Source organism: Cibotium barometz, chromosome 52, assembly GCF_041138505.1.
Source record: "Cibotium barometz isolate CiBa-2024 chromosome 52, ASM4113850v1, whole genome shotgun sequence".
In the NCBI taxonomy this organism is placed as follows: Eukaryota; Viridiplantae; Streptophyta; class Polypodiopsida; order Cyatheales; family Cibotiaceae; genus Cibotium; species Cibotium barometz.
The window spans coordinates 10,897,717-10,914,633 of NC_141097.1; the positions used below are offsets into that span (position 1 = coordinate 10,897,717).

The window sequence follows — 16,917 nt, forward strand, 5'->3', positions numbered from 1 at the left end:
CTTGATAGGATTGCAAATATTAGGCCAGCCCTGACCGGAAAGAGGGTTGAGAGCTCTTGTATACTCCACCCAACCACACCAACTACATGGCCACTCAAGCTATCCTTAGACACCTTTTTGCTATTCTAGGCTACCGGGCCACACTTAGCCAACTGCCCCTTAACTGTTTGTGAACACTACCTTAGTGCGCTCCACCACGTGTCCTCTAGCTTGGCCATGCTGGCTACCACCACTGAGCCCCGCACATGCCTTGTCCAGACGGTTGAGCTCTCTAGGCTCCCAAAACTACTGCTGTCATGACATTACTCCCCCCTTAAGAGGAGTTTTTCTCCTCAAAAACAAGATTTGGGAACCTTTCTGAGTGTGCGTACCTTTTCCCAAAGTAGAACCTTCTTCTGGTCTATCCTTCCACTTGACTAAACACTCCTGTTGTACACAGAGTGTCTAGTTCTTTTCTCTTGGAAATCCAAGACTTTTTCTAGTTCGTGTGGTAAGGATGGGGATTCCATAAGTTCTACTAGGGTCTAGAGCTAGACTGACGTGATTATCGTCATCTCCCAATTTCTTTCTTCAGTCTATGGACGTGAAAAACTAGATGAACTTTAGAGCTTTTTGGCAAAGCTAACTTATAAGTAACACTAGGTACTTTTTGAAGCATTGTGACACTACAAGGAAAAGCGAATGTAGGCGTGTTTATAGATGCATTTTGACAACGTGGTTTAAAATGTTATGGGCGCATTTATCATCGCATCTAAAATCGTGTCTACCGAAGTGCGTCTATAAGTGCCTCTATAAGCATGTCTATAGACGCGCTTATAGACACGGGTATAGATGCGCTTATAGAATCCATTATAGACGCATATATAGACGCCCTCTGGAATTTATAAAAATTTCCAGACAGCTGCCTGTGCAGATGTACAGCTGTATTTTCTCCACATGTAGTTGTATTTTCTGCGCCCGACTTGTGGCCAAGCTGAGGCTGGTGGAAGGAGGAACGCTTGGGAAGCTATGGCACTCATTCACTCACACCATAAAGGTGGCGGCGGACGCCTGACACCCCCACCATGCTGTGGTGCAACACACCCTCCAATTCCAGAGGATCGGAGAGCACCACTTCCACCATAGTTAAAAAGAGGCGGCCATCCCCACCACCCGCTCCACGGAAGCCTACCTTACCGCCAACCCCAACTTCAGCAGCGCGGCTGCGCTACCAAGTAAAATGTTCTACCCACCATGAAGTCCTCACACCATGGATGGCATGATGCTTATAGCGCACACGCATGGCTGTGAATATTATATACTTAAATAAAGGATTTGTGGTTTATGTATCATCTCTATTCCTTTTGGCATGATGCCCCGCTCTCTCCCCATACATAATGGTTGACTTCCATATCAATCAACCAATCACTAATGGTTTCGGTGGATTGCAATAGTCATAAAATCTAGAATTTAAAGGCTTCATGATTGTTGTTTTATAGGTGGATTGCACTAGTCCAGTTAGTTAGATTGTAAAGGAAAGAACATGCTCTAAAGTTTAGAGGATCCATGATGGTGCTACAGGCTTTGAAACAATTAAGCACCACCTAGCTGGAGCTCCTCAAGGAGAAAAGAATAAAAACTATTAGCAAGAAGCAATGACATGTTGACACCATCATAGTGACAACTACTCACACAGTTACCTAAACAAGGGATGACGCACGAATCTCAAAAGAGGACTATTTCTTAATTCCCTTTTTCCTAAGGTTATATATAAAAATAAGAAGGGAAAGAAAGAAATAGACTAAAGGGTCATCCACCCCATGTGCGTGTGTGTGTGGGGGGGGTGTGTGTGTGTGAGAGAGAGAGAGAGAGGGGGGGTACAGGCGAACGATAAGACCAATGATGTTACAATCAATGTGACTAATGTAGTGGGATATCTAGAGAAGATCCCCTATAACCTAAACATAGGATAATGGAACATAAAATTAGATAGAAACCATAAAGTATGTCTTGAATAATGTCATGTCGAATACACCAAAGGACATTAAATGCATAGCATATAAACTCTTAATAGGATTCCAAATATTAAGTCGGCCCCGACTGCTAGAGGCTTGAGAGCTCCTGTATACTCCACCCAACCGCCCCAAACTACAAGGCCACTCAAGCTAATACTTAGACACTTTTTTGCTATTCTAGGCTACCAGGCCACACTTAGCCAACGGCAATTATCAATGGCAACGTGGTTTTGGATAATGTTGGGCAAGAGATGAAGAGCCGCATTCGTGAGCTTTGCCACATTGTCTTTGCAAATGACTTTATGACTTTATGGCCAAAGTTGGATAAACACAAGAAAGATAGAGTCATAAATCAAATCAAGGATGAGTATAAGCCGGCCGCCGGTAGTAGTGATGTCGTTCCCATAAGGTGGATAAAGGACCACATGGTGGATGTCGTGAAACATTGGCGGGGAGATGTGACTAGGAGAGTGAAGGCAGGGGGTGAGAAGACTTGGTACATGAGAACCGAGGATTGGAATGAGGAGAAGCAAAAGCATGCTCGAAATCCCCAACGCTACAAGCAATAAGAGGATGCGGCCAAAGCCCGAATGGAGAGCGTAGGAAGCTCTCACCTTGGAAGCGGCGGTTGGGATGCATTCCATGTCTACTTTGTAAGTTTCAACATTTATCTTGTATGTGTCATTTGATGTTATGTCTACTTTGTAAGTATCAATGCTTATCTTGTTGTGTTGGTACTTTTAGAATCAAGTGGTTGGTTGGCCGGCCACGGGAGAAGAGGAGGACATTGCTCGCCGCCGCCATAACACATCCTTTCTTTTGGAGAAGCTTGAGTGAGAAGGCGCCAACCTCAATTGGGGGTGCATTGTAGATATGGTAAGTGCGGCAAGCCTTAACCTTATGATCTGTATACTTTCTTTGCCTTGTCATGTTAGATCATTGTTTTGGTATACCAAAAAAAGCGTCTTGTATGGTTTTAGCAGGGACCAATGCCTGATCCTAAGTGATAGCTCCGCATGGAGTGGCCTTGACCATGTCTTTCCCCTTATACATACACATTTTGGTTAGCTCACATCTTTGTTTGAGCTTGTATGCAAATTTTGGCTTATCTCGTCAGAGCTTGATATGTAAATTTCACATCTTGCAATATAATTTGGCCATTGTTTGCACTTGTGTGAATTGTGTACCTACTTTGTAATGTTGAAAACGTTATGGCACTCTCTCTAACTTTTTCAACAAATTCACGCCATTCTTCACATCAGAGTATAGTTGCCTTTGGTACTCTATAAATTTGGCATAATGGTGCATCCAGTATACAAGACTGCAGCTGGATGCACCATTATGCCAAAATTTTTTTGCCTTTGGTACTCTATAAATTTGGCATAATGGTGCATCCAATTACAAGACTGTAGCTGGATGCACCATTATGCCAAAAAAAATTTAATACCTTCACGCGTCGAAATAAGCATCGAAAGTTTCCCGCATCCATCGAAAACAGAGTCTAAATGATAGTCAAAATAACCGTTGAAATAGAAGTCGGAATGTTAGTCAAAATAATCGTTGAAAAGGACGTAATGCATGGTAAAATTATTTTTTTCGACTCTTGTTTCGACGCTTATTTCGGCGTCTATTTCGACGTTTCTATTTGGACGCTTTTTTCGACGGGTATTTCAACGTTTAGGGGATTTTCAGGTTAGTTCTAAAGCATCGAAAAAAGCGTGGATAATGGCCCCACCTCTTGTAGTTAGTGAAGGCAAGCCTGAGCATAAACTTTATGTAGATCACTTCAACATGTGAGTTGTACTCATGTATCATTCATAGCAATAATGGATTACCATAAGAAATGGTCCTCTTCTCTTAACATTTCTTCCTACGCATGAACATGTAAGAGAGAAGAGGAAGAGAACCATCAATTTTTACAAATAAGTCTATCAATGTGCGTTTCATATTAGCTACTTAGCTAGTGTTTTTTTATTATCTAGACTTTCTAATTTGTTATAATTTCCCTATATTATAATTTTGCATCGAATTTCTTTTTCTCCTCATGTAATAGAATTTCACGAAATCACAATAAATAATATTTTAGAGAATTTCTTGTTTAACATTTCCTTTGTACCATTTGTTGTATGTAGGTTTAACATTATTTTTAAAGGTGTAATTAAAGAGGTAAGCCTATTTATTTTATTATTTGGCATGTTTTCATACCTTTTGGAGGATTTTTTATTTCCTGTAATCTTTGGAAGAGACCTAGGGATCTTTATGCATAGAACTCTTTATGCACATGCGAGCTCTTTATGTGTAGAGCTTATTGTGCATCATTAAGATCTCTTGATTAGAGTCTTTGATGCAAAATTAAGACCTATATTCTTAGCACAGATTTCCTTATCTACATGTTATGAAATAATATTGATAGGAGAAAGCTACAATATTTTTTTTTTTAAAGGTAGGAGGGATATCTCCTCATCACCAACAATGAGGTGGATGTGGGATAACCTAGACAATAAACCAATGAGGTGCGCATCAACATTTAAGACAGAAGAGGAAGAGAACAATCAATTTCTACAAACAATTATATCAATATGTTGCGTATTAGTTGTTAAGCTAGTTTATTTTTATTATATGGACTTTCTAATTTGTTCTTATTTCCTTGTAATATAATTTCACATGGAATATCTAATTTTTTCTCATTCTCATGTATAGAATTTCACAGAAGCACCAATAAATAATATTTTAGAGAATCTCTTGTTATCCATTTCCTTTGTACCATTTGTTGTATGTAGGATTAACATTAAATTTCTTTATGTGCACTTAAAAAGGTACGTCTATTATTTTGCATGTTATCGTACCCTCGGGAAGATTTTTTATTTCTTGTTATCTTTGGAAGAGAGCTAGAGATCTTTATGCATAGAACTCTTTATGCACATGAGAGCTCTTTATGTGTATAACCTGTTATACATCATTAAGAGCTCTACAATTAGAGACCTTTATGCATAATGAAGAGCACTTTTCTTAATATAGATTTCCTTATCTAAATTTTATAAATCATTTTGACAAGAGAAAGGCACAAGAAATAAAAAATAATGTTGGTAGGAGGGATATGCCCTCATCAACAACAATGAGGTGGGAGTGGGGTAATCTAGAAAATCTACCAATGTGTGTTCTACATCTAGGTGGTAAGCTAGTACACTTTAGTTATACGGATTTTTTACTCCCATATGTAATAAAAATTCACAACTCCACCAAAAAAACATCGTCTATGAGAATTTCTTGTTAACCATTTGTTGTATGTAGGTTTGACATTTGCTATTGAAGTATGCCTATTTAATTTATTTTTTGGCATGTTATTTGTACCCTTGGGAAGACTTTGTATTTCTTGTTTGATAACAACAATTTTGGCATGTTATTTATACGCTTGGGATTTTTTTTTCTTGTTTTCTATGCATGAGATTTATTTATACATAGAGCTAATTATGGACGAGATATCTATATGTGTATATTTATTATGCATAGTTAAGGGCTCTATTCATAGAGTGTTTTATACATAATGGAAAGCTACTTGTTTAACATAGATTTATTTTTCTACATGTTATAAACCCATCTTCATGAGAGCAAGTGACAAGAAATAAAAAATTATCTCCTACTTTATTAATTGGAACATTATTCCACTCTGGATGATTTGGGAATTTCTTATTTGGTTGTATTGTGCCTATGCATAGCTTATGCATTAGGATTATATATAGCTTATGAATAAGCAATAAATTATGTCCTGCTACTTTATTATTTGGCACAGTATTGCACCCTCGATGCCTTGGGAATTTCTTATCTTGTTGTATTGTGCCTATATATAGCTATGTATAACTTATGCATAGGTTATGCAACATGAATTAGGATAAGCAAAGACTTATGCTTCAGGCTCTTAAGCATAAGCCTTATGCATGTATTAGCCTTATGATTTAGGTTATTTCGCATAAGCCGTATGGATTTTTCATTAGCCCTATGCATTAGGCTTATATATAAGCCTTATGCATGCATGTATAGACTATGTATAAACATTTATGCATTTGCATTTTGGTATGCATAAGCCTTAATCATTTGCATTAGGGTATGCATTGGGCTTCTAGAAAGATTATTCATATACTTACGCATTATACTTGTATAAGGATTATACGTGCTTTAATGCATGCATTAGGCTATGCTTTAGGCATATTTTCAAAGAGGTATTCTTATGCATGAGGATTTGAAAAATAAATTGGATGCATTCTTGTAGGCATGTTCTATCAACATATCCAGGATAAATTGGATGCATTATACTAGTCATGTCTACATTCAGTAATGATGAGTATACTATGAGAATCATCTTAAAATCTTCTTTATTTGAAAGATAATATGGATGCATTATCCTAGCCATTTTCTCAACATGTCTGCATTTCCATTTGTAGCGCTACTCTTCATCAAGAATTAATGCTAGTTCCTTTCTATACAATATGCATGAAAGTAACACATGTCAATAGAAATAATTGTAAAGTATGACATGTGGTAGGATTTCCTAAAATGCAACCTTAGTGTAAACCTATGAATAAGGGGCTTAGTAGAAAATGTGGAAGGAAACACATAAGTTCAACATAAGGGTATTTATTTTCTTATGGACTTCAAAAAGCTTCAACATAAGGGGCTTTATTTTCTTAGTTCTAAATAGAAGGAGTACTTTATGAACTCAAATTTGTAACATAGGTGTATCTGGAGCCTATAACAATCCATAGGTATGGAGTTATTCAATTTTCCCTTGAATTCCTTAGACAAGGAGTTGTTCACTTTTCCCTTGAAGTTCAGGGTAAAAAATAAGATACCACGAAAATAGTATAAGTATAGATGGGTTAGCGAATCATTTATATATGAACCTAAAACTTTAAAAACATGACAATATCAAGGCCCCTCTAAAGGCCCTATTTTCTAGTGAAATAGCATGACAATATCAAAGGCCCCTCTAAAATAGCCCCTATTTTTTTTCCTTGTTGAATTCATGTGCAATATGGGCTTTGTACGTATTGACCTTCTCGAGAGCTATGGGATCTATAATTCCATAGAACACAAGCATAGGAAAGACTTCAAACAACATCAAGACAAGGGTGAAAAATAGAAACATGTGAAAAGCACTCAGCTCTCAGTATTCTTCTGTATAGGAGATGGAATTGGATCCCTATTCCTTATAAGAGAGATGTTAGTAAATTAAAATGGTTCTGAAAGTTCAAATTTCAAAAGATTTGTGTTTCTTTTTTTAAAAGAAAAGGAGTTCTTCATCATTCCTTTACTCTAGTAGTATCTCAAACGTTGCCTTTTGGTACATTCAGACTTTTGGTGTAGCCTTTTGGGACACCTTAGCACTCTTCTACTCATTAGCACACCAAAACAAAGGTCGATTCTTAATCTAATGATAAATTGGACACATGTCAAGCACCCATGGGAAAATGAGAATTTCCCAAGCATTATGGTATTTTCTAGAGCATAGAATTAGTATAGCTATTGCTAGGGAAAAACCATACATACAAGGGGTTTGTAAATTCAGAAAGTAAACATGTCTCATATACGGAAAGGGTATTTTAGCATCTCAAAAATTACAAAAGGGATATATCTAAGATAATATCCATAGGTAATGCGCATGCTGTATGGGCTTCTTACTGCATATTGACACCCTCAAGAGCTGTGGTGTCTACAGTTGAGAGAGACAAAAGTGTATGATCATAGCAAATGCGCATGCTCAAGAGATGTGGTGTCTACAGGTGAGAGACACAAAAGCGTGTCATCATCATAGCTTATGGAACTCTCTCCTAAAAAGAGAGGCCTACTTTTAATTTGATACGGAAATGCATAGACTAAGGTATCTCCTAAAAAGAGAGGCCTACTTTTAGTTTGACACGGAAATGTATAGACTAAGGTATCTCCTAAAAAAAAAAAGAGGCCTACTTTTACTAAGGTATCCTAAGGATAATGCAAAAGAACTCGAGAAAGAAATCTTGAGCACGGAACTTCCGGAGCAGCAGCGAAGGCATCTTATAAAGTTCATCTCCGTCATGGCGTGCATCGTGGTGGTGGGAGAATATATATAATTGAGAGCATGGCGGACGTGTGTGTCCTCTTGTGAAAGGGACGTTGAACTAGGTGGAGACTTGTATAAATTAAGCATGGGTGCGGGTGGTCTTCATTAATTTCGCAGAAAGTATCCCAGCCGTCTTCAAGCTCAGCAAGCACAATTACACTTACTGCACTCATGGCTTCTTACGACGAGGAGCTGAAATTCGAGGTGGTGGTGAAGCACCCGGTAACACGTGTGTGGAAGGCACTGGTGGAGGAGGCCCACGTGACCGTCGTGGCTGCGCTGCCGGAGCATTTCGAATGCGCGGAGGTGGTGGAAGGGGCGGCGGGTGAAGCAGGCAGCGTTTGGCTGGTGAAAGTAGCCAACAAATCAAGTAAGTACACGCTTAGAGCAGGCGGTGGGGTGTGGTTTGCGTCTAATTAAGTTAAAATGTTCATATGACTGGGACGATATTATTGTTCTGGCGCAGCTCTAGTCCAACACGGCTTCACGTGGGCTAAGGTGAAGTACGAGGAGATTGACAGCGCCGGACTTGTGGCCAAGCTGAGGCTGGTGGAAGGAGGAACGCTTGGGAAGCTGTGGCACTCGTTCACCCACACCATCAAGGTGGTGGCGGACGCCTGTCACCCCCACCACGCTGTGGTGCAACACACCCTCCAATTCCAGAGGATCGGAGAGCACCACTTCCACCATAGTTACAAAGAGGCGGCCATCCGCACCACCCGCTCCACGGAAGCCTACCTCACCGCCAACCCCAACTTCGGCGGCTGCGCTACCAACTAAAATGTTCTACCCACCATGAAGTCCTCACACCATGGATGGCATGAAGCTTATAGCGCACACGCATGGCTGTGAATATTATATACTTAAATAAAGGATTTCTGGTTTATGTGTCATCTCTATTCCTTTCGGCATGATGCCCCGCCCTCTCCCCCTACATAATGGTTGACTTCCATATCAATCAATCAATCACTAATGGTTTCGGTGGATTGCAATAGTCATAAAATCTAGAATCTAAAGGCTTCATGATTGTTTTTTTATAGGTGGATTGCACTAGTCACACAAGTTAATTAGATTGGAGAGGAAAGAACATGCTCTAAAGTTTAGAGGATCCATGATGGTGCTACAGGCTTTGAAGAAACAATTCAGCACCACCTAATAGCTAGAGCTCCCCAAGGAGAAAAAGAAGAATAAAAACTATTAGGAAGCAATGACATGTTGACGACAACTACTTACACAGTTGCCTAAACAAGGGATGACGCACGAAACTCAAAATAAGAGTGTTTCTTATTCCCTTTTTCCTAAGATTATATATAAAAATAAGAAGGGAAAGAAAGAAACAGACTAAAGGGTCATCCACCCCATGTGCATGTATGTGTGTGTGTGTGTGTGTGTGTGAGAGAGAGAGAGAGAGAGAGAGAGAGAGAGAGAGAGAGAGAAAGAGAGAGAGAGGGAGGGCAGGCTAAAACGACCGATGAGACCAATGATGTTACAATCAAGTGGCTAGTGTAGTGGGATAAACAGAGGATAATGGAACATAAAATTAGATAGAAAGCACAAACTATGTCGAGAATAATGTCATGTTGAATACACCAAAGGACATTAAATGCATAGATATAAACTCTTGATAGGATTGCAAATATTAGGCCAGCCCTGACCGGAAAGAGGGTTGAGAGCTCTTGTATACTCCACCCAACCACACCAACTACATGGCCACTCAAGCTATCCTTAGACACCTTTTTGCTATTCTAGGCTATCGGGCCACACTTAGCCAACTGCCCCTTAACTGTTTGTGAACACTACCTTAGTGCGCTCCACCACGTGTCCTCTAGCTTGGCCATGCTGGCTACCACCACTGAACCCCGCACATGCCTTGTCCAGACGGTTGAGCTCTCTAGGCTCCCAAAACTACTGCTGTCATGACATTACTCCCCCCTTAAGAGGAGTTTTTCTCCTCAAAAACAAGATTTGGGAACCTTTCTGAGTGTGCGTACCTTTTCCCAAAGTAGAACCTTCTTCTGGTCTATCCTTCCACTTGACTAAACACTCCTGTTGTACAGAGTGTCAAGTTCTTTTCTCTTGGAACTCCAAGACTTTTTCTAGTTCGTGTGGTAAGGATGGGGGTTCCATAAGTTCTACTAGGGTCTCTAGACTGACGCGATTATCGTCATCTCCCAATTTTTTTCTTCAGTCTATGGACGTGAAAAACTAGATGAACTTTAGAGCTTTTTGGCAAAGCTAACTTATAAGTAACACTAGGTACTTTTTGAAGCATTGTGACACTACAAGGAAAAGTGAATGTAGGCGTGTTTATAGATGCGTTTTGACAACGTGGTTTAAAATGTTATGGGCGCATTTATCATCGCGTCTAAAATCGTGTCTACCGAAGTGCGTCTATAAGTGCCTCTATAAGCATGTCTATAGACGCGCTTATAGACACGGGTATAGATGCGCTTATAGAATCCATTATAGACGCATATATAGACGCCCTCTGGAATTTATAAAAATTTCCAGACAGCTGCCTGTGCAGATGTACAACTGTATTTTCTCCACATATAGTTGTATTTTCTGCGCCCGACTTGTGGCCAAGCTGAGGCTGGTGGAAGGAGGAACGCTTTGGAAGCTATGGCACTCATTCACTCACACCATAAAGGTGGCGGCGGACGCCTGACACCCCCACCATGCTGTGGTGCAACACACCCTCCAATTCCAGAGGATCGGAGAGCACCACTTCCACCATAGTTAAAAAGAGGCGGCCATCCGCACCACCCGCTCCACGGAAGCCTACCTTACCACCAACCCCAACTTCAGCAGCGCGGCTGCGCTACCAAGTAAAATGTTCTACCCACCATGAAGTCCTCACACCATGGATGGCATGATGCTTATAGCGCACACGCATGGCTGTGAATATTATATACTTAAATAAAGGATTTTTGGTTTATGTATCATCTCTATTCCTTTTGGCATGATGCCCCGCTCTCTCCCCATACATAATTGTTGACTTCCATATCAATCAACCAATCACTAATGGTTTCGGTGGATTGCAATAGTCATAAAATCTAGAATTTAAAGGCTTCATGATTGTTGTTTTATAGGTGGATTGCACTAGTCCAGTTAGTTAGATTGTAAAGGAAAGAACATGCTCTAAAGTTTAGAGGATCCATGATGGTGCTACAGGCTTTGAAACAATTAAGCACCACCTAGCTGGAGCTCCTCAAGGAGAAAAGAATAAAAACTATTAGCAAGAAGCAATGACATGTTGACACCATCATAGTGACAACTACTCACACAGTTACCTAAACAAGGGATGACGCACGAATCTCAAAAGAGGACTATTTCTTAATTCCCTTTTTCCTAAGGTTATATATAAAAATAAGAAGGGAAAGAAAGAAATAGACTAAAGGGTCATCCACCCCATGTGCGTGTGTGTGTGGGGGGGTGTATGTGTGTGTGTGTGTGTGTGTGTGTGTGTGTGTGTGTGCGTGCGCGTGTGTGTGTGTGTGAGAGAGAGAGAGAGGGGGGGTACAGGCGAACGATAAGACCAATGATGTTACAATCAATGTGACTAATGTAGTGGGATATCTAGAGAAGATCCCCTATAACCTAAACAGAGGATAATGGAACATAAAATTAGATAGAAACCATAAAGTATGTCTTGAATAATGTCATGTCGAATACACCAAAGGACATTAAATGCATAGCATATAAACTCTTAATAGGATTCCAAATATTAAGTCGGCCCCGACTGCTAGAGGCTTGAGAGCTCCTGTATACTCCACCCAACCGCCCCAAACTACAAGGCCACTCAAGCTATCCTTAGACACTTTTTTGCTATTCTAGGCTACCAGGCCACACTTAGCCAAGGGCAATTATCAATGGCAACGTGGTTTTGGATAATGTTGGGCAAGAGATGAAGAGCCGCATTCGTGAGCTTTGCCACATTGTCTTTGCAAATGACTTTATGACTTTATGGCCAAAGTTGGATAAACACAAGAAAGATAGAGTCATAAATCAAATCAAGGATGAGTACAAGCCGGCCGCCGGTAGTAGTGATGTCGTTCCCATAAGGTGGATAAAGGACCACATGGTGGATGTCGTGAAACATTGGCGGGGAGATGTGACTAGGAGAGTGAAGGCAGGGGGTGAGAAGACTTGGTACATGAGAACCGAGGATTGGAATGAGGAGAAGCAAAAGCATGCTCGAAATCCCCAACGCTACAAGCAATAAGAGGATGCGGCCAAAGCCCGAATGGAGAGCGTAGGAAGCTCTCACCTTGGAAGCGGCGGTTGGGATGCATTCCATGTCTACTTTGTAAGTTTCAACATTTATCTTGTATGTGTCATTTGATGTTATGTCTACTTTGTAAGTATCAATGCTTATCTTGTTGTGTTGGTACTTTTAGAATCAAGTGGTTGGTTGGCCGGCCACGGGAGAAGAGGAGGACATTGCTCGCCGCCGCCATAACACATCCTTTCTTTTGGAGAAGCTTGAGTGAGAAGGCGCCAACCTCAATTGGGGGTGCATTGTAGATATGGTAAGTGCGGCAAGCCTTAACCTTATGATCTGTATACTTTCTTTGCCTTGTCATGTTAGATCATTGTTTTGGTATACCAAAAAAAGCGTCTTGTATGGTTTTAGCAGGGACCAATGCCTGATCCTAAGTGATAGCTCCGCATGGAGTGGCCTTGACCATGTCTTTCCCCTTATACATACACATTTTGGTTAGCTCACATCTTTGTTTGAGCTTGTATGCAAATTTTGGCTTATCTCGTCAGAGCTTGATATGTAAATTTCACATCTTGCAATATAATTTGGCCATTGTTTGCACTTGTGTGAATTGTTTACCTACTTTGTAATGTTGAAAACGTTATGGCACTCTCTCTAACTTTTTCAACAAATTCACGCCATTCTTCACATCAGAGTATAGTTGCCTTTGGTACTCTATAAATTTGGCATAATGGTGCATCCAGTATACAAGACTGCAGCTGGATGCACCATTATGCCAAAATTTTTTTTGCCTTTGGTACTCTATAAATTTGGCATAATGGTGCATCCAATTACAAGACTGTAGCTGGATGCACCATTATGCCAAAAAAAATTTAATACCTTCACGCGTCGAAATAAGCGTCGAAAGTTTCCCGCATCCATCGAAAACAGAGTCTAAATGATAGTCAAAATAGCAGTCAAAATAACCGTTGAAATAGTAGTCGGAATGTTAGTCAAAATAATCGTTGAAAAGGACGTAATGCATGGTAAAATTATTTTTTTCGACTCTTGTTTCGACGCTTATTTCGGCGTCTATTTCGACGTTTCTATTTGGACGCTTTTTTCGACGGGTATTTCAACGTTTAGGGGATTTTCAGGTTAGTTCTAAAGCATCGAAAAAAGCGTGGATAATGGCCCCACCTCTTGTAGTTAGTGAAGGCAAGCCTGAGCATAAACTTTGTGTAGATCACTTCAACATGTGAGTTGTACTCATGTATCATTCATAGCAATAATGGATTACCATAAGAAATGGTCCTCTTCTCTTAACATTTCTTCCTACGCATGAACATGTAAGAGAGAAGAGGAAGAGAACCATCAATTTTTACAAATAAGTCTATCAATGTGCGTTTCATATTAGCTACTTAGCTAGTGTTTTTTTATTATCTAGACTTTCTAATTTGTTATAATTTCCCTATATTATAATTTTGCATCGAATTTCTTTTTCTCCTCATGTAATAGAATTTCACGAAATCACAATAAATAATATTTTAGAGAATTTCTTGTTTAACATTTCCTTTGTACCATTTGTTGTATGTAGGTTTAACATTATTTTTAAAGGTGTAATTAAAGAGGTAAGCCTATTTATTTTATTATTTGGCATGTTTTCATACCTTTTGGAGGATTTTTTATTTCCTGTAATCTTTGGAAGAGACCTAGGGATCTTTATGCATAGAACTCTTTATGCACATGCGAGCTCTTTATGTGTAGAGCTTATTGTGCATCATTAAGATCTCTTGATTAGAGTCTTTGATGCAAAATTAAGACCTATATTCTTAGCACAGATTTCCTTATCTACATGTTATGAAATAATATTGATAGGAGAAAGCTACAATATTTTTTTTTTAAAGGTAGGAGGGATATCTCCTCATCACCAACAATGAGGTGGATGTGGGATAACCTAGACAATAAACCAATGAGGTGCGCATCAACATTTAAGACACAAGAGGAAGAGAACAATCAATTTCTACAAACAATTATATCAATATGTTGCGTATTAGTTGTTAAGCTAGTTTATTTTTATTATATGGACTTTCTAATTTGTTCTTATTTCCTTGTAATATAATTTCACATGGAATATCTAATTTTTTCTCATTCTCATGTATAGAATTTCACAGAAGCACCAATAAATAATATTTTAGAGAATTTCTTGTTATCCATTTCCTTTGTACCATTTGTTGTATGTAGGATTAACATTAAATTTCTTTATGTGCACTTAAAAAGGTACGTCTATTATTTTGCATGTTATCGTACCCTCGGGAAGATTTTTTATTTCTTGTTATCTTTGGAAGAGAGCTAGAGATCTTTATGCATAGAACTCTTTATGCACATGAGAGCTCTTTATGTGTATAACCTGTTATACATCATTAAGAGCTCTACAATTAGAGACCTTTATGCATAATGAAGAGCACTTTTCTTAATATAGATTTCCTTATCTAAATTTTTTAAATCATTTTGACAAGAGAAAGGCACAAGAAATAAAAAATAATGTTGGTAGGAGGGATATGCCCTCATCAACAACAATGAGGTGGGTGTGGGGTAATCTAGAAAATCTACCAATGTGTGTTCTACATCTAGGTGGTAAGCTAGTACACTTTAGTTATACGGATTTTTTACTCCCATATGTAATAAAAATTCACAACTCCACCAAAAAAACATCGTCTATGAGAATTTCTTGTTAACCATTTGTTGTATGTAGGTTTGACATTTGCTATTGAAGTATGCCTATTTAATTTATTTTTTGGCATGTTATTTGTACCCTTGGGAAGACTTTGTATTTCTTGTTTGATAACAACAATTTTGGCATGTTATTTATACGCTTGGGATTTTTTTTTCTTGTTTTCTATGCATGAGATTTATTTATACATAGAGCTAATTATGGACGAGATATCTATATGTGTATATTTATTATGCATAATTAAGGGCTCTATTCATAGAGTGTTTTATACATAATGGAAAGCTACTTGTTTAACATAGATTTATTTTTCTACATGTTATAAACCCATCTTCATGAGAGCAAGTGACAAGAAATAAAAAATTATCTCCTACTTTATTAATTGGAACATTATTCCACTCTGGATGATTTGGGAATTTCTTATTTGGTTGTATTGTGCCTATGCATAGCTTATGCATTAGGATTATATATAGCTTATGAATAAGCAATAAATTATGTCCTGCTACTTTATTATTTGGCACAGTATTGCACCCTCGATGCCTTGGGAATTTCTTATCTTGTTGTATTGTGCCTATATATAGCTATGTATAACTTATGCATAGGTTATGCAACATGAATTAGGATAAGCAAAGACTTATGCTTCAGGCTCTTAAGCATAAGCCTTATGCATGTATTAGCCTTATGATTTAGGTTATTTCGCATAAGCCGTATGGATTTTTCATTAGCCCTATGCATTAGGCTTATATATAAGCCTTATGCATGCATGTATAGACTATGTATAAACATTTATGCATTTGCATTTTGGTATGCATAAGCCTTAATCATTTGCATTAGGGTATGCATTGGGCTTCTAGAAAGATTATTCATATACTTACGCATTATACTTGTATAAGGATTATACGTGCTTTAATGCATGCATTAGGCTATGCTTTAGGCATATTTTCAAAGAGGTATTCTTATGCATGAGGATTTGAAAAATAAATTGGATGCATTCTTGTAGGCATGTTCTATCAACATATCCAGGATAAATTGGATGCATTATACTAGTCATGTCTACATTCAGTAATGATGAGTATACTATGAGAATCATCTTAAAATCTTCTTTATTTGAAAGATAATATGGATGCATTATCCTAGCCATTTTCTCAACATGTCTGCATTTCCATTTGTAGCGCTACTCTTCATCAAGAATTAATGCTAGTTCCTTTCTATACAATATGCATGAAAGTAACACATGTCAATAGAAATAATTGTAAAGTATGACATGTGGTAGGATTTCCTAAAATGCAACCTTAGTGTAAACCTATGAATAAGGGGCTTAGTAGAAAATGTGGAAGGAAACACATAAGTTCAACATAAGGGTATTTATTTTCTTATGGACTTCAAAAAGCTTCAACATAAGGGGCTTTATTTTCTTAGTTCTAAATAGAAGGAGTACTTTATGAACTCAAATTTGTAACATAGGTGTATCTGGAGCCTATAACAATCCATAGGTATGGAGTTATTCAATTTTCCCTTGAATTCCTTAGACAAGGAGTTGTTCACTTTTCCCTTGAAGTTCAGGGTAAAAAATAAGATACCACGAAAATAGTATAAGTATAGATGGGTTAGCGAATCATTTATATATGAACCTAAAACTTTAAAAACATGACAATATCAAGGCCCCTCTAAAGGCCCTATTTTCTAGTGAAATAGCATGACAATATCAAAGGCCCCTCTAAAATAGCCCCTAATTTTTTTCCTTGTTGAATTCATGTGCAATATGGGCTTTGTACGTATTGACCTTCTCGAGAGCTATGGGATCTATAATTCCATAGAACACAAGCATAGGAAAGACTTCAAACAACATCAAGATAAGGGTGAAAAATAGAAACATGTGAAAAGCACTCAGCTC

The 16,917-nt window shown here is 38.5% G+C and overlaps 1 protein-coding gene and 2 long non-coding RNA genes across 3 annotated transcripts; all 3 read left to right on the top strand.

The window, feature by feature from the left end:
- Nucleotides 1–2,439: 2,439 nt before the first annotated feature.
- LOC147608786 (uncharacterized) lies at nucleotides 2,440–3,145 on the top strand. The gene is made up of 3 exons (XR_015264405.1): nucleotides 2,440–2,647; nucleotides 2,739–2,870; nucleotides 2,978–3,145. It is a non-coding gene; the product is annotated as an uncharacterized LOC147608786 (long non-coding RNA).
- Nucleotides 3,146–8,184: 5,039 nt separating this feature from the next.
- On the top strand, nucleotides 8,185–8,981 carry LOC147608787 (major strawberry allergen Fra a 1.06-like). The gene is made up of 2 exons (XM_086788214.1): nucleotides 8,185–8,458; nucleotides 8,555–8,981. Exons 1-2 carry the CDS (start codon nucleotides 8,260–8,262, stop codon nucleotides 8,866–8,868), a joined length of 513 nt encoding a protein of 170 aa, XP_086644340.1. The 5' UTR covers nucleotides 8,185–8,259; the 3' UTR covers nucleotides 8,869–8,981.
- A 3,019-nt stretch (nucleotides 8,982–12,000) lies between these two features.
- Nucleotides 12,001–12,895, top strand: LOC147608788 (uncharacterized). Its single transcript, XR_015264401.1, has 3 exons — nucleotides 12,001–12,397; nucleotides 12,489–12,620; nucleotides 12,728–12,895. It is a non-coding gene; the product is annotated as an uncharacterized LOC147608788 (long non-coding RNA).
- The last annotated feature ends 4,022 nt before the right edge of the window (nucleotides 12,896–16,917 follow it).